This window comes from Xiphophorus maculatus, chromosome 1 (genome assembly GCF_002775205.1).
Source record: "Xiphophorus maculatus strain JP 163 A chromosome 1, X_maculatus-5.0-male, whole genome shotgun sequence".
Lineage (NCBI taxonomy): Eukaryota > Metazoa > Chordata > Actinopteri > Cyprinodontiformes > Poeciliidae > Xiphophorus > Xiphophorus maculatus.
In genome coordinates, this window is record NC_036443.1 from 17418054 (window position 1) to 17444921 (window position 26868).

The window sequence follows — 26868 nt, forward strand, 5'->3', positions numbered from 1 at the left end:
CATTACACACACCCTGCGCTGACCACAAACTCTGAAGAGCTTTCCAAAGTTCTCGTCGTCACAGCTGAATTGTACGTAGGCTGCATGTGAAGTGGTTTCTGGGTAAGCAGATGGGCCGATGCAGAGCAGGGATTTACTGTTTATTGCACCATTATGCTATTCATTTCAAAGTCCATGTGCAACACAAACAAATTTTAGGTGATAAAAAAATCACTTTAAGTGGAAACACATTTGTCATCGGTTTTTCTATCCTTTCTGTACATACACAAACACATTCTGGGTTACTGTATTTTAATAGCTATATTTCTGTTGATTAAGCACAGACTCTTGACTTATTTGATCCAAATGTAAAATAGCATGATTTAATAAAACTCCACATACGAACACAATCAACCACAATTATTTTGATTAACAATTTATAATTTGAGGGAGAGCTTTTGTTGTTGTTGTTTGTTTCCCTTCTGCTAGGTTACGTAGCATAAGCATATTGTAAAGTACAGTGCTTTGCAAAGTAGGGCTTGTTCATATTTAGCCACAACGTTCACTGTATTTTATTGAATTTTTATAAAACAAACTAACACAAAGCTTGTAACTATGGAAGGAAAGAGATGCATAACTTTTAACATTAAAACGGGAAGGATACACACTACATTTTTATAACCATGTTTCCTTTTTCTTTCACTTTACAATTAAGTGGTACTTTGTATTGGTCTACCACACAAAGATTTGTAGTAAAATGCAAGGAAGGTTGTTGCAAAATGGGAACATTTATAAGGGTAATAAAAGCTTTGCAACACACTGTAAATAACACTAAGGCTTAGGCTTTATTTAAATATAAAATCACATGTGTTATTTGTATCCATGGGCCTACATCTGGGGCGGGGGGGTTGGACCTAGAAGTCTAGAAGTGTCCCCCCAAAGAAATCATGAAGGAAACTTTTGAATTTAAACAATATCAATATAAAAAGGCAAAAATAAACAAAGAATGAAATAAATCCACCTTTCATCTAAGAAAAAAATAAGGATGAATTTTTAGGTCTCCCCGTTGTTATTAGAACAATGGTTCAGTCCAAAGTGTCAGAGGAGCTAGCTGTTAGCTGTGGTTCTGCAGCACAAACAAAAATACCCTCCAGTAAGTAAATAATCAAAGCAAAAGACATATAACACATTTTATTTACTTTCACTGCTCAATAGCAAGAAACACATTAACAATAAAAATCAGACGGCAGTTTGTTAATTTCAGCACTTTGGCTGTATCAAGATAAACTGCCTTGTTATGCTTGAAATCAAAACTAGCAAAACTGGCTACATTGCGTTGATAGACTTAGCTTTTTTTGTTAAAGGTAGCAAATATCTCAATTATATTTAGCCCTTTAACTCTTATAAGAAGAGTTTGAAACAGGAGGTGCTGAGCGTTACTACAAGCTGACAGCTTGGTGGAAGCCGAGAGCAGAGTGGCTGACAGGAAAAAAGTATGCCTTTATTTCTTACTATCTTCAACGTAGAGCCTTTAAAACCACACATTAAAATCTGAATATTTTTCAATAAAATCCCTGGTGCTTTGAACATTAAGTTGAAGTTATGATACTTCCCAGATATTCACCTACCAGGTTCTCAACCATCCAGGACATGGGAAAACCAGAAAAGGTTTAAAAATAAAGCAACTTAACAAGTTATAATTTAAATAACACATAACTTGTAAGAGAGCCACTACAATAAATCTATTTATGGGGAATTTTATTAAGTGGAGTCACTCATAAAAACTTGTTTTTATTTAGAGTCTTAATTTTTGTTAAGGTGTAACAGAGATTAGATCAGTGACACTGAACCAAACTCATCTAAACAACATTTAGATTTTAGTTTGTTTTAATTTTAGTTTCTGTGGGTCTCAACAGTTTGTATACTGAGAAAAACACACGTTTGTTGTAACATTACCACTTACTAGTCGTTTTTGGTCCTGCAGCTTGAACACATTAAAAACATTTTAAACCACGTTACAATTCACTGTAACTTTTCTGATCCCCCCCCAAAAAATTTCGCTTAAGAAATGTCCTTGTTTATTGTCCCCCCCAATAATGAGATGGGATTTACTCCCGTGTTTGTATCCAAATAATAAATCAGTACACTGTTAGAATAGTTTTAGTCTGTTGTGGGAAGATATTTTGGAATATTTCTATTCATTAATGTACATATGGACAAAGTACATAAGAGAATAAATTGCTGACGACACTACCAAAGAATACACAAAAAAGGTATGAATTAGTAAGCAAGCATAATGGTTGGGTTTTCACATCTGTCTCTTTGCAGGTCTTCCTGGGAAAAATACCAGGAACCATCTTTTAGCCTGGGGTCCAAATGTGGAAATGGAAACCATTTATAGCTTGAAGTACAAAACCAATCCTTTGTAGATGCTAGTATGAAAAATGTGCAACACAGCTAAGAAGAATGGAGTCATTCTGACATCAAGCCAGTCAGTTCAAGGCAAAGTTTAATTATTTCAAGACTGGGATATGACATCTGCTAGATCATAGTCAGGACAGAGTAACATCAAATCCATCCCATGTTCAGCTGCAACTCGAATATTAATAGGAGGTACTCTGTAATCATTATTACAAATCTAAAAATGAATTCATCAAGTTGTGATGACAAGAAAGAAAATATTAAGGACAATTATTTGCTCAAGTTGCTTTACTGTGTGTCTGCTTTGGGATAGTGTAAAATCAAATGGGTTTCACTTGGTAAAAACAGACTCCCTCCTGTTGAGGTAAGGCTTTATGAAGACCAGCTGCTCACCCAAATTGCCAGCAAACAAATACAGGAATGTTTACAAGAGACAGTCAGCTTCCCTATTCATTCTTTCATCCATCATGTGGTGTAGTTTGTTTGCTTCATCTTAAATCCTGTGGCATTTATTCTGCACAAAGAATTTTAATTCAATACAATCTATTATGCAAACAGACACATATAACTGTGTGCTTGTTATACTATTTTATGAGCATAACTGCAAGTTTGGCTGACCAGAACAAAACATCTTGTACGGGAAACCTTGCGTTAAAATATATCATCACAACTTCCTCATCTTTGCACTGTGGCGGGCACTGGGGGGCACCGCCCGCCCACAGAGTCAGCCGTGCCCCCCCTGGACTGGAAGATGTTTGTAATTTTTACCTTAAAGTGGCCAACTCTGTTAATCCTATATCGATTTGATACAGCAGGGGCTTCCGCACTTCCCATATCTGTGCCTTCTGTCACTTTTCTTCAGCAGCTAAAACTGTTTAATCCGTTGTTAACACGTCGTAACCTGCTTTTCTGAGCCGCCTTTAAACGCAACATGAGTGGAAAGACATCTTGCTGGGTTTACTCCTGTGCGGCAGCGAAGGAGACCTGCTGCTGCTGTGCAGAGCTAGTCAGGTGTGTGTTATAATCATGGCAACAAACCAGCTAAAGGCAAAGAACTTTGCACAATTTCCCCCCCAAACTAATAGACTGAGTTGAGTAATGCTGTTGGATGCAGGTAATGTTAGCTAAAAGATGACTAGCTAATACCAACATATCACGTTAAGCTTGTTAAGTACAGGCTACTGTTGTTGTCTATGTTCAAAAGTGGGTAGTACTTGTTACATTCATTTGAGTGACTTTTTTTGGAAAAAGGTACTTATAAAAGTAGTTTTACTGCACTGTACCATTTTCTATTAGGCTACTTGAGTAATGTTATTATTGCTACATATTCATTTTGTAGCAATAATAAGCCAATGCCCCCTCTGTCAAACTCGACTGGAGCCGGGACTGACCGGTACACAAGTTATAGAAATGGGCCTTGCAGCTTTCACATACCATACAGTATGTTACACATGTACTGTGTGTGAAACAATCATACTGCAAATTAAATATTGCACATTGACATAGTAACATCACTATGTCTACAATGAAAAATATTCAGGTAATTCAGCATGCGAGATGCTTAAATCGAACAGCTTGACACACCTTCCGGTGGGATCTTGCACAAGGACACAAAGACAGAGGCGGACAGAGCTGGAATCGTACCTGAACTCCTATCACCGTTGCCAACATCGTCCCAAAAGGAAATTATTATTCCACAAAACGTCACTTCAACAAACCTAAGCTATCCCAAACTTTCTAAAACCCAAGTGTGACTTTACAATTATACAACAAAAGAAATGCATTAATACAGTAGTGCCCCAGCCATTCACCCTGTTTTCCTCATACCTTTTCTGATAAAGCTTCTTCCAGAGTGGCCAGAGCTGTGTCTGTGTTACTGGAGTCAGTCTGAAGCCCCTGAACCCTTTCTCTCAATCCAACCAGCTGTTTGTCCTTATCTTTTAACTGCTCCAACAAGTTCTCAATCTGGAGAGAGAAGGACAATGATAGAGGAACAAAGGAAAAGATATGTTAATATAAAAAATAGCAACAGTCACTGAGATTAAATGAGTCATGAGAAAGTACTTTTATGACAAACCAAGCAATAAAACATATGGTACCACAAGAAGAATGACAACCATCCCAGTGAAAAGATGAATTCCCACTGTAATTTTCTTCATTATGGAATGATACGTTGAAGAAAAACTGAGTATGCTTATGTTCTCACAGTGTTTAACAAAAAAGTCCTTCCAAACTTCAGAAATCTACATACAACTCTAATACAAAGAAATGCATAGAATTTTTTTTATTATTAATTGGACATCAATAGATATCTTAATATATGTGTTTTGCCATCTTTTTTCAACTACATTGTCAAATTATTTAAATGGTAGCTGTATCATCACTTATCTTTTCAACATAATTTTGCTTGGAGTTTTGTTTCTTATGCCTGACTCACACTCACAATGTCACTTTAAGAATAAACTTTCCAGTATTAGTTTTGGTATCAGTTTTCTTGGGTTTTCGTTAAAAGTTAAATATGTCCTGTTCACTCCCAGTGCTGTCTGTCTCTACATCTTCATTTCTGTGGCTAACCCCATGTTGCTAAAGCGGTGATGGTGTAATAGCCAGTTGTGTCATTTGAGTCTTTATCTGATGCACATCTGGTAAACAAAATGCAAACATACACATGCACACCCACACGCCCGCACACACACAAACAGGAGCACATGGAAAGCTCTAAGCTATATGAAACAAAATGCTAACAGATACAAGTGGAGTAGGAGACAGGGCCATGCAATGAGGCTGGCGAGGTCTACAAATTTCTTTCAAAGGGACAAGACATCTGCTGATAGGTCATGGTGATAAGGAGACTTACTTGTTGCCAGTCATTGTTTCGATGAAGACACATTGATTTGAATTTTGAAATGTTATATTTTCTAAATGAACACAAACAAAAAAAAAAGTTTTCTTGAGATTTGTACACCAACACAAAGCTGTATCCAGCCAAGTTTCCTTCAGACAAAAAAGGACCATGAACTCACCACCAAAACTCTAAGATCAGGATCTAATTTTAAAAAATGCCATGTGAATGGAAATGTGATATTTAGCTATTTAATATTAAATAACTTTAATTCAACTCCATCAAGAGAAGTGAATTTTACCGCAATAGTGGAAAAAATGGCCTATCAGGAGGATGCAGTCCAGTCATGGGTATATAGACAGATAATGTCCAAATTTTCACAGCGATTTTGCAAATAAATCCAATTACACCAGAGACCTTCATGTTCTCTACTCCCTGAAGGGTCCACATGAAGATTTAGAGGAGCCATCTTGATTTTGGAAATTAGAGAAAGCAGTAGGAGGGGTGGGAAAAGCTGCCAGCACCCCTTGGCAGATCTTGATATGTTAATGGCAATCATTAAACAACCAAGTTAAAGGCTCCGGTAGGCTGGTGCACAACTGATAGCTACATAAAAGCCTTTAGGGAATGATGGGAAAGCTTCACACTACCACAATCCGATAAAATTCCTAGTAATTTGCAATTACTGGGGGCATTTTAGATGGGACGCCATGGTGGACATTGTGAGAAAGAAAGGATTTACTTTGAGATTCTTTCATGTTTTCATTCTTTAGTAGAGTGGTAGCTCTTCTGACTTTACTGGATTAACCGTGCATACACTGAACTTCAATGTCAGAAGCAATGGTCAAGAATGAAAAAAAAAAAAGAGACTTGCTCTCTCACATGCTCCATGAGCATTAAAACAAACAAAATGTTTTTCTCTGGCCTCTGGTTGTGATAGTCCAGAAGTTGACAGAGCTTGTTTTTTGTAATGTATACACATGCACTCATGCACACCATTTCTCTATCTTCTTGTGGGTAGCAGAGGCCAATTTTAGATCAAATTGAGCATTTTGCCCTTGGTCTTTAGATAAATGATTACATTTTTCACCAGCATTTAGCTTGCTTTGGCCTGGTGCACAAAATAATAACCCCTCAATAAAATATTTAGCTTTGTCACTTGGCGCTCAGTGAAATTGTGCAGAAAAGCATTAAATGTGGCTTAAAGCTCACGCCTCTGCATGAAAAAGCCATGTGAATCAAAGGATGTGGGAAACAGGGAATGGAATTCTGTCACAATTCAAGAAACCTAGCTGAGATTAAATTCATTTAGTTGACAGGCAACAAGCAGGGTAGCTTTGTGATTACTTTTTCTTACTTTTATTAAAACACCAGTCATTCATTTTATCTCTCAGTACATGAAGCTTCCTTGGACTGGATTTATGTGTTTTTCCCCTCTCTTTTTTCTTTTTTGTGTGTGCATTTAAAGGACTTTATCACCAAGCAGTGTACCATATGTCAACCAAACCCACCTCCCTCTGGAGCAGACCACCTACGATAAGCAGTTTTAGACGAGGAACTGTAGTGTGGATTGTCTGTCTCATGAATGTGTAACCCACAGAGGAAACATGACGTGAGTCTCAGTCATCCCCCACACAAGCACACTGCTCCCTTGGGCTTTACACACTCAGTGTTTTGACTCTGATAACTTCATCAAACACGCCGATAAAACAGGACCAGGTTCTTCTTAAAGCGCAAGTGATGATGTTCAGTTGCCTTCAACTGGCCTTGAAATTGCACTTGGCATGGATTATATACAAGTAAAGTACAACTAATACATTTCTGTAATTTCTTTGAGTTCACAGAACAGATGTTGACTCTTATTTTTGTAACTCATCTGTTGGAAGGAGCAGAACACCATTGAATGCTGTTGAATACGACTCTTCTTCAACAGCAACTGTGAGATTACGCACTGATGTAGGGACAGATGGTGTAGTTCACAGTTTCCTCTCTACAATGTCTCAAGTTGAAGGATATGTGCAAAGCAGTCAGGTAACTCCATACCAAACTAGCCCTTTTATTATGGACCTTGCTTCGTGTTTTAGTATGCAGGTATGTTGTAACTAAAGTAACTATCTTAAAACTTTTTCCACATACTGAAGAGCAGAAATATTATCAAAAATGTTTTTATGCTGTATGGAACAGCATAAAAAGTTTCTTCCATTGGATCTATGGGCAGAACCCTACTTTGTGAAAAAATGATCAGTAATCCCCTGTTGATATGAAGATTTGGGAGGGTATAAGTGATTTTGTATTTTTGCTACTTTAGAACGTTGTACATTTTGTAGTTTCATATCAAACTTTTTCAGTACAAAATGGTGCTGTCTACAGTAGGAGATTGTTAGCCATCCATATGTCAGTTTGTACCCAGCAGGGGCAGAGTCGCTTCTGTCATGGTGTCTGTGGTTAGGACCCTAATGCAGCAGTCGTCAGACTGAGTTGCAAAATTTAATAAAAAAAATGAAAATCAGAACTTACAAAAATGCAGGAAGCCAGAATCAACCAAAAAGTAATCCAAAACAAGGCCAGACAGGAAACACAGGGAAGTTGAGAAGTATGGGAAACCGGTGAGGAGTGACTGAGCGTGAGCAACGTAAAACCTGGGCAGGTGAATGTGGAGCAAAAGACCTGAGCTGATGAGCTAACTGACTGCAGGTGTGAGTGGGGGGAAAAGAAGACAGACAGAGAAGATGGCACAGGGGGTGATGGAGAGTATACAGGGGAACAGGAAATAAGTCAGTACAGAATAACGTCACTACAGAAACGTAATGAAAACAGTGACAAAAACTAACTATAAGAAATAAACTTAACAATAAAAACACTAAGAACTGAAATTTAAGACTGAAACAAGACAGATCTAACCAAAATAAGAAAGTGACACAAAACAATAACGAAACTAGAATGAAATCAAACTGCTAATACAGCTCAACAACCCGGGATACCAACAAGTACCTGATATGAAAACCAACATAAGGAAAATAATATTCCCCTGATTCCTAGCGAGCTGGAGAATTGATTACTTCCTGTATGACGGCAGCAGTGGTAGTAACGCCATTTGTTTTGATACTTAATCAAATTTAGTGAGCTGTATTTCACTAATTTACAGTTTGGAATAATTTAATCTTTATTGTCGGTTACGATGATCACACACTCTAGCTTCCTTCCAAAAAAATAATAAATAAAATATGACTCTCAGTTTAGAGTATTCAGTTGACCTGTCTTTATTTCTGAGTGTATGCATGCATGGCTGTTTCCCTCTGTGATCCCCCAATGACCACTTTTAGATACACACCCTGCACGGTGAAGAGGGTATAGAAGAAAAAATAATAATAATCTGTGATTGCAGCTGTTTATGTGCTGAAGACCAAATTAGTTTATTTCTGTTATTTCATTGGTTATTAACACACAAATCAAATTAACAAAAAAAGACCTTAGAAACTCTTTGGATGTGATGTTTTCTCTTGTAAACTTAAGCTCACAGAAGAGCAAAATCCTCATGTTATTGTGGGATACAACTGACCACAGGACAGGAAATATTGGCTCCTGAAAATAGGAAGGAATTCTACTCAGAGCAATTCTGTAATAATTTTAGGTTTCAGAAATAACAATAAATGTAGTTACCTCCCTTTGTTAATGGTAATAATTTATTTGTGCAGAACATCCAGGTCTTTAAAGTTCAGACTAATTTCTAAAGCTGGAACAGAGTAGTACAACTTACAAATAGTCAGACCCTCAACTAATCTGGTCTAAGCAATTTAAAACACATAACTTCCAGATCAACACCAAATTAAATTGTGTTTGTAACAATACAAATACACTAGAGCAGATGGAAAGGTTAATAAACATACTGCTATACATAATTAGTCTTTCTGGTCAGCCCTCCAACTTTGAAAAAGAAAAACAAAAGACTTGTTTGACGCTATAGTGCAACCTCCAGTATTTCATATACTGTTTAAGATATAAATGTTGATATTCCCATGTGATTTAAACCAGTAGTTGCTCTGCATCAGGCTATGTAAAAATGTTTAAGCTGGAACTTGTCAGCACAATTCACGTAATGTTTTTGATAATTTTTTATAAATGTTCAGTTGTATAATTAATGAAAATAACTACCTATCAAGAGAAATAAAATTATATATGATAGTTAAATACACATTCAAAAAAAGTTTAGTTGGTTGTATGAAATGGAAAGTCAAAGTGCGGGTTCGAATGTTGGTAGAAACTACAAAGGGCAGAATGGGAGCTGATCTGGGAATATGCCTTGTAAGAGTGGACTAACTCTTCTCTAATTCTATGTTTTATCTTCTCTGTTGTGGCCATTTCTCTACTTTGTATTTGTGAGACCTGGTCATTTGGTGGTTTAGTTCATGATGCTAATGTTTGCTGTTCATAATGCTAACTGAACTCAATAAATTTACTTATGAATATGTCAAGTCCTTGCTTGCATTTGGGGTATTGTGGAGTTAATGACTCCATTTACTGTCTGGCATAAATGTGATATTTATCAAGATATTTTAAATGATAAAGTAAAAGAGATAATAATTTACACGTGCAAAGTGACTTGTTTTTACTTAGAAGCAGCTTTGAGATAAATGGTGTCACATGGTATTGTCACCAATGTGACAAAACAGAGAAATTTAGTATTTATGTTTCAACAATAAATATTAAACGTCTCAAATAACATCTGAAACACATGGGTATAAAGTTAACAGTTCCCAGTAAAACATTTGAATACTTTCTTCAATGGATTACAACTCCATTAGGAGTCTTTACTCCTTTTGTGGTCTACATAACTATCATGATTAGCACATGCCGAGTTATAATACGAGTTCGGGAGATATCAGTCCCTGTGTCTTGCAAAAAAAACCCCAAAAAAACAGAAGTGTAGTCTAAAACCGGGCTGTTCCCTGAGCAGAACCACAAACTCGGTCGACCCTTCTGTCTGCCATCCAAACAAAAAAGCAGAACTCTGCTGCTGCCAAGCGAATCATTTTCGGTAAAACAAAAAGGAGGCCAGTATGGAGAATGACCGCAATAAGTATACAATATTTTGTCTTTTTAAAACTCTTTTGGACCAATAAAAACCTCAAACAATAATTGGTCATAGTTGCAGGAAAGTAACTTGCTTGTCATCACCTCTAAAAATATGTTAGGGACAGCAGTAAAGTCCATAGATGCTGGCGCTGACCTTTATGTTAGCGGGCACTTGAATACACAGAGGGACAATAACCGCAAACTCAACAATATGCAGTAATTCAGTATGTATTCCCCAGGAGAAATCTAGGTCATAGTCAGTAAAAACTGATTGAAAAGCCACATATTGACAATAATGCTCTGCTGCTTGAAATAAAACGTTTGTTTAAAGGCCAGCACAGACATGCGTATGTTGTTTCCATCACTTGTGATCAAAGAGACTTGATTCATAAAAATCTCAGACATTGTATTGTCCTAAAGGGTAGGGACGAAAATGATTGTAAATGCAAGAAAGCTGGGGTTCCACTTAATTTGGCCTGTGTCTTTCAGCCAACTTATCTCCACCTGAGAAAGAGAACTTGAACTAACCCGTAGCACTATTATACAGTGTAAGAGGGTGCCTCCATGTGGCAGTTAGTTGCCATTGGCTTTGATAATGTGTGTTTTAATTTAGATTTAATTATTTTGATTTTATATAGTGATTTATGCGCATTTGAAGGGATATGATCTGCTTTCAGTCATGTCAAACAATCAGAATTGAATATCAAGTTTATATTCTTTTTCTTGTGTAGGTTTTTACATCAAAACTCGCTGCACACTAAATCTGACTCAGAACATCAGCTAAACCTAATAAACTCCTCACTGCAAGAATAGAGAGAACAAATCAAAAGTATGCACCATAATGATCAAACAGTGGACTTGACTACAGATGAAAAAATATATCGACATATTTCTTGGGAACTGATTTTGTAAGGTCACATAAGTTGTTGTTTACAATTGTGTTTACATTATATGTAGCAAACAAAATTGTAATAAAATATTTGTCTGAATCCAGACAACGTGTTACCTTTTCCAACAGAAAAGTCAATTTGTGAAAATGAAAAGAAAGCAAGACTCACAGCTCTAAACATGTTTATGTGTCTTCCTCACCGATCCAACATGTACTATTCCACAAAATTTAAAGATGCCACTTGTTCATCAGCAGCACATGCTTTGTATCCAAGCACACACACAGATAAAACAAACTACAGGACTACAACAAACACAAAATGATAAAGGCAAGATGTAATTTATCGTAAAGGTACTACTGTTTCTGACAGTAAAAACAATTAGTTTGTATTTGTTCAACAGCATAAGCTATTTTAAACCTGAATTGCAAAGCCTTCATTAGTTTAGAAAAATAGTGATGATGTCAAACAATACATAAGAAATTGGAACAGAATTGCCAGATATGTCACTTTAATGTGAGACATTTTACAATTGAAAACAATGAACTGAAATACGAAACGAAGGTCATACAAACTTAGTTAATATTAAAGAACATTTGAAACGCATTTGGTTTTATTGTAACTAATGTAATTTCCGCAGCAGGGACTCAGTAACCCTCCACGACAGTGCTGCTATTATTAGCAGAGTGTTTGAGTAAAAGTTTCTTGATCATCATTGACAGTCTTGTCAGACCAATTATATGCCAACAATAAGTATTATCCTGTCACCTACATAGCATAACTTCTTTTAGAGAAATTTTACTTTGTTAAAGTCTTACTATAGTCACATTTTTTCTTTGTTTTAAACAAGTATTTAAAGAAAACACTAAAATCTGACTTCATTATTTGAAGGTGGTCCATAATGAAACATATGGATAATAAAATACACTTGTGGCTAGTTATATTTAGATTAAAACTATGGAAGTCCAAGAAAAACTCATATACACACGAAACCTTCATGCTCTGTACCAATTCAAACACAAAAGCATGTTTGCAGTCTAATTTTGAAAGTTTATTATAATTTATGGCTTTTCTGTACATACATTGTTGAAAAGCCACATATTTTAATCAGTCTGCGTGTGATTATTATCACAAGTGTCAGGCTGGGAGCAGCACATAGCTCTGACACGTTTGACAGGTAGACAGCTTCCCTTCTCCCCACACACATTCCTGCCTCCAGAAGGCAATTTCAACAGAAACACTCCACTGCATTCATACATATCAATTGACTATGAATGCACACATGTGCACACATATAGGATCATGCAGACAAGAATCAAATTTTCACAGTCATTTCTCCTGGCAGAGCAAGACAAACAGATTTAGAGAAAGAGCTGTTAAAAAAAAAGATACAATGCACTTGTGCAACCTCGGTCGTATGCGTGAGGAAGTGTGTGTCCACGTTCGTCCAAGATGTTGATCAACGTCCATGCTCTTTAGTCTCATGACTATATCTCTGAACCACCCCAGCTGCGGAATGCTGCAATGATTGCTGGGTAATTACAATGGCGCTTTAGTCCTCTCCTTCCAGCATCATTAGCATTAACTCTTTTTTTCCCTCTGCAGGCACAGAGAATGATGGCAACAAAGAACAAAATTTTAAAGTGTGGCCACCTGGTGAGGACCACAACAGCTGTTTGTAACTTCTGACCCAGGTCCAATTTACAGTGATCTGGTGAGACAAGTGTAATAAAGCATTCAGTCATACGGTTTAACTCAGAGTTCAAGAGTCAAACCGAGACTCACTTTCCACTGAGAATATTAGTTTTAAGTGCTTTTCTTAGATCTTTAGGCATAAAATACTGGACTGCCAAAAAGTTAACAGGCCTGCTTGACTGATGGTGCGGTATCATCAGGACTGCCATTAGCTTTCAGTCCTTCATCTTCTAAAAAGTCACGAAACACATTTCGCCTTCTGAGGTGAAGTGTGCATGTTTTGATCAGGCCAGAAGATGAACGTGAATGGCTCGGGTCTCAAATGTGACCCAACACAGAGTTTTGTCTTGACGGATGTGTAGCCTGACTTCAATCAACCAGCCTTGGGCTCTCATTATTAACCCAGGCTGATTGCTGATAGCTGCAATGAGGGGAAAAGGGGCAGGAGCAGAGGAGGTCCTTCTCGCAGGCAGTTTACTAGAATTTCCCCAGCTCCAATAGCCTTATCTGTGGCCATGTCTCTGCACAGTGATTGGTCAGCTGGTATCCATTAGGATGAAAGGCAATGGTGGCCTCATCACAAATCTATCAAGACTTAGCACGCACACACTAGTGCATGAAAAGTACAGTAAAGAGACATCTAAAACGTTTCTTTTTAGTCTGAGCTACAGCTGTGACACAATCTTCTACCTGGAACACCTTCGCACCAGTCAACAGACGTGTTTAGCTCGAAAATATATGGCAGTTTTTTTTATGTAGCAGTATTTTGGTATTGTTAGACACCTAAACATAACATAATCTTAACATAAAGACAAATGTATCATAAAAATGTCCAGAAAGCTTCTTGTTTGTGCATTGATTAACCCTAATTTTGATGTATTTTCAGGACCCTTAGATTTATGCGTCTATGTAGATTCATGTGTGCTATAATGTGTTAGAAGTAGTAGGAATGCTTCAAATGAATAAAACTGTACAAGGGTGGATATAAATTCACATAATGTATCCATATATGTATAGATGCATACAGGGATTCAGGGTAAATAATGTTTATATACAGCGGCATGCAACTGAGCATGGCATGAACAACTCAGGTATCCGCTTATTTATACTTAGGTATAGGTATTTTAGCTGCAATTTAAAATAACCAATGGAATCGACGCAATGTAAAAACAATGGGAGAGAATTCCACAATCGGGGAGCAACAGTCTAAAACAACCCACGGGTTTTAAACCGAGTACATGGGGCTGATAAGAGACTCTGATCAGCAGACCTCAGAGCTCTAGCATAAGTCAGAGACATACTGGGATGCCTAACCATGCAGAGCCTTAAAAGAACGAGAGTTTTAGCCGGAAATCTAAAATTAACTGGTAACCAGTGAATAACGATTAAGATGGGAGTTATGAGTTCCCTGTGTGTCCCTGTTAAACGTCTAGTGGCAGCATTCTGCACAGTTTGAATTCAATGCATTGCAGATTTGTTAAACACATAAAAAGACCATTACAATAATCCACCTAAGATGATACAAAGGTATGTAAAATAACTTCACATCCACATCCAGATTTCTGAGTTAGACTGAACAGAGGATCCTAGGAAGCAAATGTGCTTTCTGATTTCAGGAATCTTTTCATCAGGCCCATCAGTTTTGATGGAGTTTGGTTGTAAGCAGTTTACTTTAAACCAATTCTTAATTTCAACCAAGCAATCACTTAGACTTGACAAAAGTAAAATTCAGATGGCTTAAAAGAGCAATATAACTGTATGTTGTCAGAATAGAAATGATAAATGACAGAATTAAAATGGCATATAATCAAATGATCTGTCTGAAATTTAGGATGTGAATGGCTGTTTAAATCATGGCACAGTTCTGTTGTTTCTGTAATAGAAACAGAATCGGGCCAAGAACAGATCCCTGGGGTACACTGTATGACAGATCTGATGAGTCAGACATTATTTGATTAATGTAGACCCTGAATGATCTGTCTGAAAGGTAGGATGTGAATCATTGTAAGACAACACCAGTAAATCCAAAGCATTTGAGTCTATTTATCAAGATGACATGATCAACTGTCTCAAAGGCTGAGGTAAGATCCAACAAAACTAAGACTGTGTAATCTCCTGAATCAGCTGCCAAGAGAATGACACTTTAAGTACAACAGTTTCAGTTGAATGCATTTCAAGAAAACCAGGCTGAAAGATGTTCAATATATTGGTTTACTTTAGGAAACATTTAAGTTGTTGTGCCACAACTTTTTCAAGAAGGCAGCAATGACAGCAGACCATAGTTAGTACTGCAAGAGTCTTGCAGAGGCAACACCAAAACAGAGGGTGGTTCCCTAAAAGGCCTAAAAAAGCCAGAGGAGACTCACCGCACATTATAAATGGGAGAGCCCTGTGTGGACAGGGGATCCTTCCACATGGACACACAAACACTCAAGCATGCAGTCCAAGCAGACGCAATCAAATCTTTCTGTCTGAGGCTGCTATGGGTAGGAACATGATAGTGGGCATATTATACTTCCACGCACACAGAAAGCCTTTCTAAAAGCATGAATATGGATCGCAATGACCACAATGTTTGAACATGAATAACACGTGTATGCCAAAACCACACTACAACCGGCTATGCACACAACACACAACCCTAACCCCGTAGCCAAAGGGCGTGGAAAGAAGAAATGCAAATGGAAAAAATAAACAACTAAATGCATCATTATGCATTGGACATGGTCTCATTGACCAAGGGCTTGAACAGAGCCCCCGCTGTTCTGTGTTGTGATACATAAGACCAATGTGTTCACCAAAAGACAATTTCTTCATTATTTTCAGTCATATTGAGCCTCTTGCTATTAGGATCAACCTGTGTCTCACACTACAGCAATGACATCATGAAAGTATGCAATAAGCAGTGGTGACTGTCCAAATAACATCTGGAAAGAGAAGATGTATTTCTCATATTCTCTTTGGACTGAGCATAGTTAACTAATGAGGGATACATACTCCAGCTAAACAGTCTCTGTGGTATTACACCACCCATGCCTGGACATCATTGTGCTTGTGTGTTTCTGTTTCTATGTCTTATCAGTCCAAAAATGTGGATATTATCACATACATTGACAATAGTGTTTATACCCCTTAAATTTCTTCGCATTTTGTCTCGCTACAAACAGAAGCTTTAATGTCTTTCATTTGGATTTTATGAAATCCATCATAAAGTACCACATAATCTTAAAGTGAAATAAAAATATTTATTTTCAGATTATTTTAAATATTTTTTAACCATTGTTTTTTGGTAACTAACTCAACCTTAGTCCAAACTTCACAATTCTAATGTTTGTCCTGCTGGAAGGTGAACCGCCCCAGTTTAAGCCTCTTTATTCCAGTATTGCCATCTTAAGCAGCACCATTGATCATTCTATCAGCTCTTTCGCTGTTAAAAAGGAGAATCATCTCCACATCATGATGCTGTCAGAACCATGTTCTAGTGTGAGGACTGTGTGAAAAAGGTAATTATTACTAGTGGTCTCCACTGACCAGAGCACTCTGTACATATTTTCTTTGTCTCCCACCACACCTGTGGCAATCGTTTGCCATTCCGTTCGCCACACTTCCATGAAGGTCATCTTTGAGGAGCGCATGACAAACAGTTTTCCTGAAAAACAAATTCTCCCTTCACCTCATCTCATTACAACAGGCCACTTGGCATCTTTTCATATTTATGCTCTCCTCTCTTGGTATGTCAGTTTAGTTTGTAATCGCTCCAATTCAGAATTATGCCACACTTTGCTTTTTGATAGATTGCATAGATCCATCATATCAATCCAATAGATTATAAAGTTTGTGGTTGTAATGTGGCAAAGTGTGAAACATTTGAGGAATATGAATATTTTACAAGGCACTTTGTGCTGGTAACAAAAAAAAAAAAAATTAAGTAGTGTAAACTAACTCAAGACTTAATTCAGACATAAAAAGGACGAAGTCCTCAACTCTAGAAATGCATTTTAGAGTTAATCCTTGGATCGTCTTATTTTTCAGACATTTTCATGTTTTAGATTTTCCTCTTTTTATTTCTACTATATGTCACATAAACACAACCTTAGAAAAATACTTCTTGTCTTTCAGTACAGATTATACATATTCCTTTTGACTCAGAAAAGATCAGAAACACTTAGACATGCTATGCACTTAACGTCGAGTCAACAAATGTCTAAAGTTAAGAAAACTGCAGTTGAATTTTATATACTGTACGGTTCACTTTTCTCTTTAGATTTTTTATTTCCTTTATTTGGTTTCTTAATTTTTTTTTTTTTAGTAATAGCACTTGTGTACAGATGTGACTTATGTTACGTAAGATTTCATTTCACTTAAATAACCATTCATTTTATATGTACAGCATAGCAGAACTTTTACAAGTGTAACATAAACACAGTAATCTAATCTAAGCCACAAACAGCCCCACCTCCACAGATCAAAACTTTTGCCACTGTGTGTGACCTTTGGAGAGCATTTTCATTAACTCAGCAAGAGGGAAGGAGGAAGAATCTCTAATCTCTAATTTAAGGACATGAGAAGAAACTAGGAAGTTAAGAGAAGACCTTTATGTGTGAGTAATTGGTCTACAGAGAAACAACCAGCATGCACACCACAGGTAGCAGCAGGCCCTGTCTTAATAGCTACCCTCATGAAAATCATTAAAGCCGCACAGAGATGTTGTGCAAATGTGTGTGTGAGTATGAGTATCTCTGTGTGTGCAATCAAAAGTAGGGGGTATTGTGTGAGATCCGACACCAGCTAACAATGTTAGCATTTTTCGTTGACCCTCTACAACATATTCTGTACATATACAGGGGATGCTTAGGCATAAATTCATTACTTGACCCGATGAAACAGATGTTAAGTAACACAGAAAAACATGGGAAATTCTTTGAGCAAAAATTTGAGTAGAAATTAGTTTTTAATGATTATAACATAACAGGAAGACACTTGTATTTTATCTGAAAACCCTTTACATATAAGGCACTAAGAACACCAGCTTCCAAGCCAAAGCAAGTCAGTGGATGACCAAAAGTTCATTTTGTAACCAAAACAATGCATCACTTTCAGTAAAAGGAAAAATGGTAAATTCACCAGATCTATATTGTGAAAGCAAAACTGCAATCACATATGCACACTTAACAATTGTTGTCTTTGGTTTTTATTTAACCAAAGGTATGTAATTAGTATTGTTGATGCATAAAATTGTTTTTTAATTTTTATCTTTTATTTTTATCATATTAAATATTTTCTGAAAGGTTATTCTTTAAATTTATTTTAACATTCCTTTTCTTTCTATTTCCCTTGAATTCTAATTGAAAAAAAATCAACATTGCCTTATTACATTTACAGAAAATATCTGGATTAATTTAAAGGCATGGCCTTTAAATTAATCCAGAGGAGAGGGATGCACTAAGGGTAACAGTATATTCCGAATTACTTATGCGTATAACATAAAAAAAACAAATACTGTCAATAAAAAAAAAAAACTTTCAACTGTGATTAGCATAATTATTCCTTCCTTTTGGCCAGAATGGGACACTGTGTTTTTATTCCTAAAACAGAAATACCGGCTCAAATATCACCAGACAAGAGATGAAAAAAGACCTAGGAAGACGTATCTCCATCTATTCTGATGTACATCACATTTGTAGAAAACAAAAACAACTTCAGCAAGTGTTAAAAACTTCAAATACATGATTCATGGAAGTATGAATATTAAATTGTTAATTTAATATTTTACCTTCTTCTGTAGGATATTCACTTTTCTCTCCTTGACATCCAGCATGTCCTTCATATCTCTGATTTCTCCAGCCAGTGTGCTCTTTTCATCACTTAAGTCTTGCAGTTGATTGGTTTTCTTAGTCAGAATCTGTTCCTTCTCCTCCAGGCGCACTCGCAGAGCATCCACCTATAGTTGATCATAAAAAGCAATAACAGAGAATTTTTAAAAAAATCATCGACAGCCCACAGTATAGGAAAGGAAAAAATAAACAACAACAAAAAAATATATATACAACATCAAAAATGCCTGAGCCAGTTGAGGTGGCTCAGGCATCTGGTCAGGATGCTTCCTGGACGCCGCCCTGGTGAGGTGTTCTGGGCACGTCCCACCGGGAGGAGGCCCCGGGGAAGACCCAGGACACGCTGGAGGGACTATGTTTCTCGGCTGGCCTGGGAACGCCTTGGGATTCCCCCGGAGGAGCTGGAACAAGTGGCTGGGGAGAGGGAAGTCTGGGCCTCCCTTCTGCAGCTGCTAGCCCCGCGACCCGACCCCAGATAAAGCGGAAGAAAATGGATGGATGGATGGATGGATGGATGGATGGATGGATGGATGGATGGATGGATGGATGGATGGATGGATGGATGGATGGATGGATGGATGGATGGATGGATGGATGGATGGATGGATGGATGGATGGACATCATCAAAAAACTTTGGGACATGATTTCCGTTTATTTCACAGTTAAGTAGTCAGTACCCGAAAGAATATCTCTCAGCACACTTACTTGTTGAAATTTAGAAGTATCAAACATTGTTTGGCTTAATGTTCACAATTTAAAGCACTGCAGAGTGACGCTGTAAAAGTATATGTAAATAAAGAAGGAACTTGGAGTGACTTCTGTCAGTTATTATTCCGAGTGTTGCACGATTGGTCAGGTTCTGCCACAGATCACATTGCTCACTTACTTCATCCCTAACATTTTAAAATAATCTGTATCTGGCTGTGTGCTATGAGCTGAGAGACATCTGAGCTATGTCCAAAACTCAGGGTGGGTATCAGTATTCTGCTAGACTGGCTAAAAATAATCCATATGTACATTCACATCTTAATCTGGCCATGATGGCCACAAATTCTGCTCCTTCAACAACTGATTTAAAACTAGGCTGAATGAGTTCATTTGAACTCAACATGTGTTTTTAAGAGAGACACAGAGAGACAGTAAAAGAGAGCTTATTATCAACAGTTTTTACAAGAATTACTTTGAAACATAAGGGGCAAAAGACTTAAGGAACAGACTGTTCCAGCTCATCTGTCAAAATATTTCACAAGGTCCTTTCATTAATAAAGACGACATAAAATCAAGATAGTTTAAAATCTGATGGCCTTTTCTGACTTTATACTATAGAACATGTGCCTTGCATTTCAAAGGTCGTAGGAATATACATTGTCTTAAGAATGCTCTCAGCAATTTGCTCACCATCAGGCTACCAACAATATATTTTTGTTATTTGGGGTGTAGTATTAAAACATTGTAGCAACATAGTCACTGAATCGTTTAATTATGATTTAAAAAAACAGCTCCAATTAATAAAAAGATAAATTGTCTCCTAGTTTGAACTGCTATGTCAACATTCGAAACTATGCCCTAACCCTTAATTTTATTGATTTCCATTTTTTATGGGGAACCTTGAATGTCTTCCAAAGCTATATAACAGTTAGCTTAGTACATGATATTGAGGCTATCATGGATTTTTGGATAGAGCACTCATCTCACCCGAAAATGGTTCGAATTGGTGTGATCCCATCCAGCTTCCCTCCTGCCACATGTCGATGTGTGCCTGAGCAAGGCACTATAACACAAGTTTCTTACCAATCTGCATAGTATATGAACGTATGACAATTTGCGAGAGCTGGATGAATGTGGCTGTAGTGTAAAGCACATCAAGGTTGGAATGACTAGAAAACCACTGGTTAAATTCGATCCAATGATCAAGGGTTTGACCCACAATTGTAATTTTAATCATTTAGTTACATTGGATAAAAGTAACCTGCTAAATAAATTCAATGTATGGTAATGACAATGTGTCTGAGCTAACATGTAAGGAAAAACCATAGGCCAATTAGGTTGGAAAAAGAAGAGTGTAGAGCTACAGCAGACTCGCTATTGTGCAGGGAGCAGGAAGTTTTGAGTTCAAATACTATATCTACATTTCTAAAACTGGGGTGCACTGGGTTTTCCTGAGTATCACAGGTACCCCTAAAGTCTGGCTTTAGATGCCAGCCAAGAGCTCCAGGTGTAGGATGCTAAAGTATGTATCTCATGTTGCTTGTCTGGCATACAACCAAAGTGTAATACTGAGGATGCCTCTGTCCTCCCCAAATTACATTTGCACACACACCCCTACATACACATTAGGCCAATCACTAGTCCTTTGTGCTTCCATACATGTGTGTATGTGTTCACAATTTGTATGACAGAAAGAAAGGCAGACCTCCTATGCTTCAACTTCACCTGGCAAGAAGCAATTTAGCAAAAATGTACCAAAGGGGCCAAACAGGAAATCCCTGCTGTCTCACCTGCACTAGTCTGCTACACTGTGATGGTGTTGCACAGATGCCATTCTAATACCCTCTTAAAGCACTCATCGCTGCCAGAAAGCTGAAGCAAGGAGACAATGTTACATAGGTGAGCAGGCACAGATGAATGAATGAAAATGAGAAAGGGTAAAACAGGCAAGAGTGAGAAAAGGTGGAAAGAGATTATAGCATTTCTTCACAGATCATTTGGCTTGAGGACATTAACACCACAGAGATGCTGCTCCATCATTGGCTTATAGTACTTCATGAGAAGATATAGAGGAGTAAACCCCATAAGACTTTTATCAAATGGCATGTAGTAGCTAGTTAATGTATTAATACATCTTAAACTTTTACTCACATTTTATCGCCTTATAACCACAACCCTTAATGAAGATTTGTTTTTTTATGTTATAGACCAACACAAAGTAGCACATCAATCCAAAATAGTTTTAAATAGTTTTAATCTTTTCATTAAAAAGAAATTGTAATGTGTACATTTGTATTTAGCCCCTGAATACACTTATGTAAATAAATAAAACCCAGTTCAGTCAATTGGCTTTGAAAGTCATTTCATAGTTTAACTTTATCTAAACAAACTACTTGTAATAACTTTTTTTTAGAAAACATTAGTGAAGATACAGCTTCATGAAGATCTACAAATGCAGGCAGGTTCAGGCACATTAAAGTTTGAAAATCCCAGGTACAAAACTAACATATCATGTCATACATATGTAAAAACTATCCCCAAGGAAAACATGGTGCAGGCCACAAAACAGCTGTTAATGGAGCAGAGGTTCATCTATCAGCAATCAAGGACCATAAACATACATCAGCAATACAAAGTAATCAGTTTGATCAAATCACCTAAATGTTCCATGAAAGCTCAGTGGAAGTTTTAAATCCAATTGAGAATCTGTGTCAATGCCTAAAAATAGCTGTTCATAGTGGGTATCATTGGTATTTTTCTGATTTAAGACAAAGAGGGAGCTATTTTTCAAATCAGTAAAAGGGGATCAAATTTGCCTTTAGATATACAGTATAAAGCTGGTGGAGACAAACAAAATCAATAGACTTGGAGTTGTAACACAAGCAAAAGTAGGTTACACAATGTATTGACTCAGAAAGCTGAATACAAATGAAAGCTACATTTGTCAGAACACTTTGAAAACTGTTAGATTCTTAAGAATAGAACACAAAAATACATTGAAGTTAATGATTGTAAATTGACAACATATGAAAAATATAGACACTAAACAACATAAGATCATTGTTCTTAGTTTCCACCTTTCGCTCCTGGTAATTGTTGTGATCTTTATACAGCTCTCCCTCTGCATTAATGAAACCCATTTCTTCTCTTAACATACTTGAAGATTGACATAGAAACAAACCTTAAGATACTGTATATGGACTACACTGGTCTTTGTGAATACAAATTATTTTTACTTGGGCATTTAAGGTAAAAAATAAAAATATATAAAAATCAGAATATAGAGATTCCATTCAGTTCTAAAAGCAACACTTGAGAATGAATGGAAAACAAAAAAAATATATTAAAAACATCTATTACTCCACCATCATCCAAAAAAAAAATCTTATAGAAACTTTGGTGCTTCTCACTCAACACCACATCATTTGAAAAATTACCCTAATATGCATTCAAGATTCTGCGGTTGATAAGATAATGATTCTTGGCCACATGTGGCTTTTCTTTCAATTGGCACAGACACAAAGTATTTTAACACATGCAAGCACACATCCATACAGGCTACAGTATTCTCAGCACACAGGCATCCGAAAGCTTACATGTAACATGCATGAACACTGATGGATACGCAGACCTTAAGACCCTCAGACTTCCTCCATTCATGCTTACAATGACAGGCAAATGTGGATTTTGGAAACTGGTTAGCAAAGCAAAACTGAGGCTTAAAGAAAACAGCTTCACTGTTTGTCCTCACCTCCCTTTTCCGTGCCTCACATTTCATCATAAAAGTTTTTCTGGCAGGCAAATTTGCAGAGTATTGGTGTAGGTGCCGGTGTTTGACCGCAATAGCCAACACAGAGACAATATGAGTATACCACAGTCTAAACGGCAGAACCAGAAAGACCACAGCAAAGGCCTGGGGTGCACCAAAAGTCCCTTAGTAACATTCGGACCCTCACTCACCCACCTTGGAGTCCAGAGCCATGAAGAGTCTTTGGCCGATCAAAAGATATCCCTCATAAATGCAAATACGAGTCTTTAAACCCTAGTAACATTCATAGAAATGTCATTACTCACCAGAGCTTAAATCACTTTTATGTTGCTAAACAAAGAGTATCACTTTGGACAAAAAAGCACTTGAAAATATCCCAAGTCCAAAGACTAGGTCTGGTGAAATGTGGCCAACGAGCAAGTTCAGGTCTTCTTGAGCTGCTCTGTGCCTCTACACAAAACTGTGTGAGCTATTCACTTTCCTGGCTGTGTGACATCCCTCAGGCCTGTGTAAATACAGCTAAAGGCAACGATTAGACATAATTTATATAAAGTTCTGTGAGGGGATATTAATCTTCTAAATTTATGGCATAATATTTGCCTAATTCATGTTTTTCAACCCAATTATTTGACCAGGTCTGGTTTGTATCACTCTGAGATGAAAGGAAGGACTATTTCATTACAAAACTATTCAAGACCACCACCATGCTACATACCACCTACATTCATTCGAATATTTCTTTGTTAAAACATAAGCATCAAAGAGAACCCAACACACTCTAACATGATGAATAAAGAAAAGTATAAATGTCGACTGATGGGTTCAAGCAGCTTGTTTTGCTCAAGTAAATGTCTACCTTATTAGAGACTGGTGAAAGGTGATTAAAAAAACGGCTTTATCCAGCTTATAGAATACCTGTACATACAACATATGCACTGTACTGCCTAAGACAGATGGTGTGTAGACACCTGACTTCAGATATAGCTTGCGTACATAAGCATAAGGGGGGTATTGTCAAATAATCCGTAGTTTTCTAATGAATCAACAGAAACTTAAAGAAGATGTCAGGAGATGGTGTTAAAAGCTGACAGCCTGACGACCAAAGCATTTATTGTTTTCACTGAACAGCTTATGTTGGTGTGTTAATTTATGGCTTATAGAGTAACAGCATGTGTGTGTGTTAATGTTAAGCTTCCATAGTTGAACAAATAAATTTATGTCTAATTCAATAATAGCACCAGTTCTTATGTGCTCTGAGTTTTGTAGCTTTTTTATGTTGACTTTACAGTTTTGAGAGACAAAAACAATGATTTGTGTTCTTTTTTCTCCATCAACGTGGGCAAAATTCTGACCTATCAATGGACACACTGACTCTGACAGTGAGTTTGGTCAGAGCTCTGTCATCATGATAGCTATAGTATCCCCATTTGGATCAGGGAAAGATTTAATCTCCCCTTTTTCACAGCAAATCTGAAAAATTCACAGTGAAGCCAACCTTATTCACGATACTGTTTCCGTAAATCAGGTGTCTGCAATCCTTATAATCCAGTTACCCTTACTCCAGTAAAATTTGTTTAGAGTTGCAAATAAGCAAGCTGCCTGCTTGCTTATTTGCAACTCTAAGGAAAACTGTTTCTGTTCTGGGAACTGCTGCGGAAGCTCTGGAGATTATTGTATGAAGAATGATTCTTCATAAAATCATGAAGGATCCTCAGCATGAGACTGGAATACAACAATAGTGTCTTCAGCCAGAGGCTTCTTCAGATCTGCTGTAATACAGACTGCAACAGCCATCAACATGCACAACAACTATTTAAAGAACCCTAGACAATATGAGTAACAACATTTAATTTCCCTCTGGGATTAATGAAGTAATCTTGACTTTTTCAAAGACAACTAAGAATTCATAACAAATGTCTAAGCAAATGTGTTGTCATTTTTGAAGAACCACAATTTCACTTCTATATTTAGGGATTAAAACACCCATCAATCCATCCATCCATTTTCTATACACCCTTGTCCCTAATGAGGTTGGGAGGTGTGCTGGTACCCATCTCCAGCGAACGTTTAGGGCGAGAGGCGGGGCTCACCCTGGACAGGTCGCCAGTCTGTTGCAGGGGATTAAAACGAAGATAACCACGAAGCTTTTGCAAAGAGGATGTATGAATTTTCTATGGGATGTTGATATGTGTTGAAAATTATGTTTAAAAACGCATATGGTTTCCAAAGACGACAACAATAATTTATTTTAAGAAGTATAATTGTTACGTTCTGTTGTGGAATTTCAATACATTTCTTTCACAAGAGAAAAAACCTGCTCAAGCCTACATTTTTGTGTTATATACACATATTTTAAAACAGTCTTTGTTATATATTATCCAAAGTTATTAACAGGCACTGTATATGGGAAAGTAGCACAGATACAGTAAATAAAATACACTTTGGTTTGAGCTAAGGGGAGTTTATATAACCATATGTGGTTCTATGTTTTACTGAATAAAAGTGCCTTTTATAGCCAAAGTGTGAGTTTTTCCAGGGCCTTGTGCTGATACTTCTCCCACTTTGAACATATTCACTGCAGATCACTCAAGGATTACATCGTAAGCTAAACTAACAAGTAAATACTACAGAAAATTCCTCCTAACCTCCACCTGCCAACCCAGACATGACGACACCAGTGCGGAAATTAGGGCCATTCCCTGTCCTCAGGCTAAGGCTGTGTGTCATTTGAGGAGTGTCTTAAAACTTAGGCTAAAGAAACAGTCTGAGCTCTGATCAGGAATTGCATAAAGGGACAAATCACCTGAGGGGCCAACAAAGGATAATAAGCGGATGTGAACTGCCTCACAGCAGGGACTGTAGGGTGGAGAGAGGGGTATGGCCGACTTGAATACTCCAACATCTGTTGATAAAATGTTTGTAATGCAGCTGTCTGCCCACAGGCTATACACAAAGAGCATGGAAAAATACAGAGGTTACCAGTAACCTTACATTCAGACAATTAAAAAAAATAAAAAAATCTGGAACGTCATCATTGTCTAACAGAGGGAATGAATGATTTCCTTCAAAGGTCAGTCATTTTGTTACTGAATAATATTAATATTAATAAATGATAAACGTTTTATCCTAATTAAAACCTTTATCATTAGTGTGAACTTTGTGGAGTTCACACTAACTCCACAAAGGTGTCTTAACACATTTTGAATCCTCTAATCATTATCAACAAAGAAGATGCGCATAGCCTACACAAATGTAAATGAAGACACACTGAATAGCTCTTCTTCATTAACATTTTTTAAGTTATAATTTCAGACTATTTCTAGATGTAATTGCCAGTATCTACAACTTCTTTTCAAAGAATCTCCACCTACACACAAATCCATATTTCTGGCCATTTTTCTGTGTAGTATGAAAACAGTCTACATGTAGGGGGCAGAACAGAGCTTTAATTTGATGAACATTTTACAGAATTGTTCAACTGAGAATGCTATAATAATAACAGTTGGAAACAATGGCATGCTGTTATCTTTTGACATAATATACATTTGCCAACTCCCCTAATAAGAATGTGTAAAATGCTTATGAAAAATATATTTTGTGAGGCATAAATCCAGAATTTTTATAACAATCACAACCTGTTAAAAATTTGTTCAATTGTG

The 26868-nt window shown here is 37.0% G+C and overlaps 1 protein-coding gene across 1 annotated transcript in view; it reads right to left on the bottom strand.

The window, feature by feature from the left end:
* LOC102221082 (ELKS/Rab6-interacting/CAST family member 1-like) overlaps nt 1-26868 on the bottom strand; it is a 164597-nt gene that overhangs the window by 109671 nt on the left and 28058 nt on the right. The window contains exons 8-9 of the mRNA XM_023331286.1: nt 18671-18838; nt 4228-4365 (exon numbers count right to left, since the gene is read on the bottom strand). Coding sequence (XP_023187054.1) covers nt 4228-4365; nt 18671-18838 — 306 coding nt within the window. The remainder of the gene's footprint in view (nt 1-4227; nt 4366-18670; nt 18839-26868) is intronic.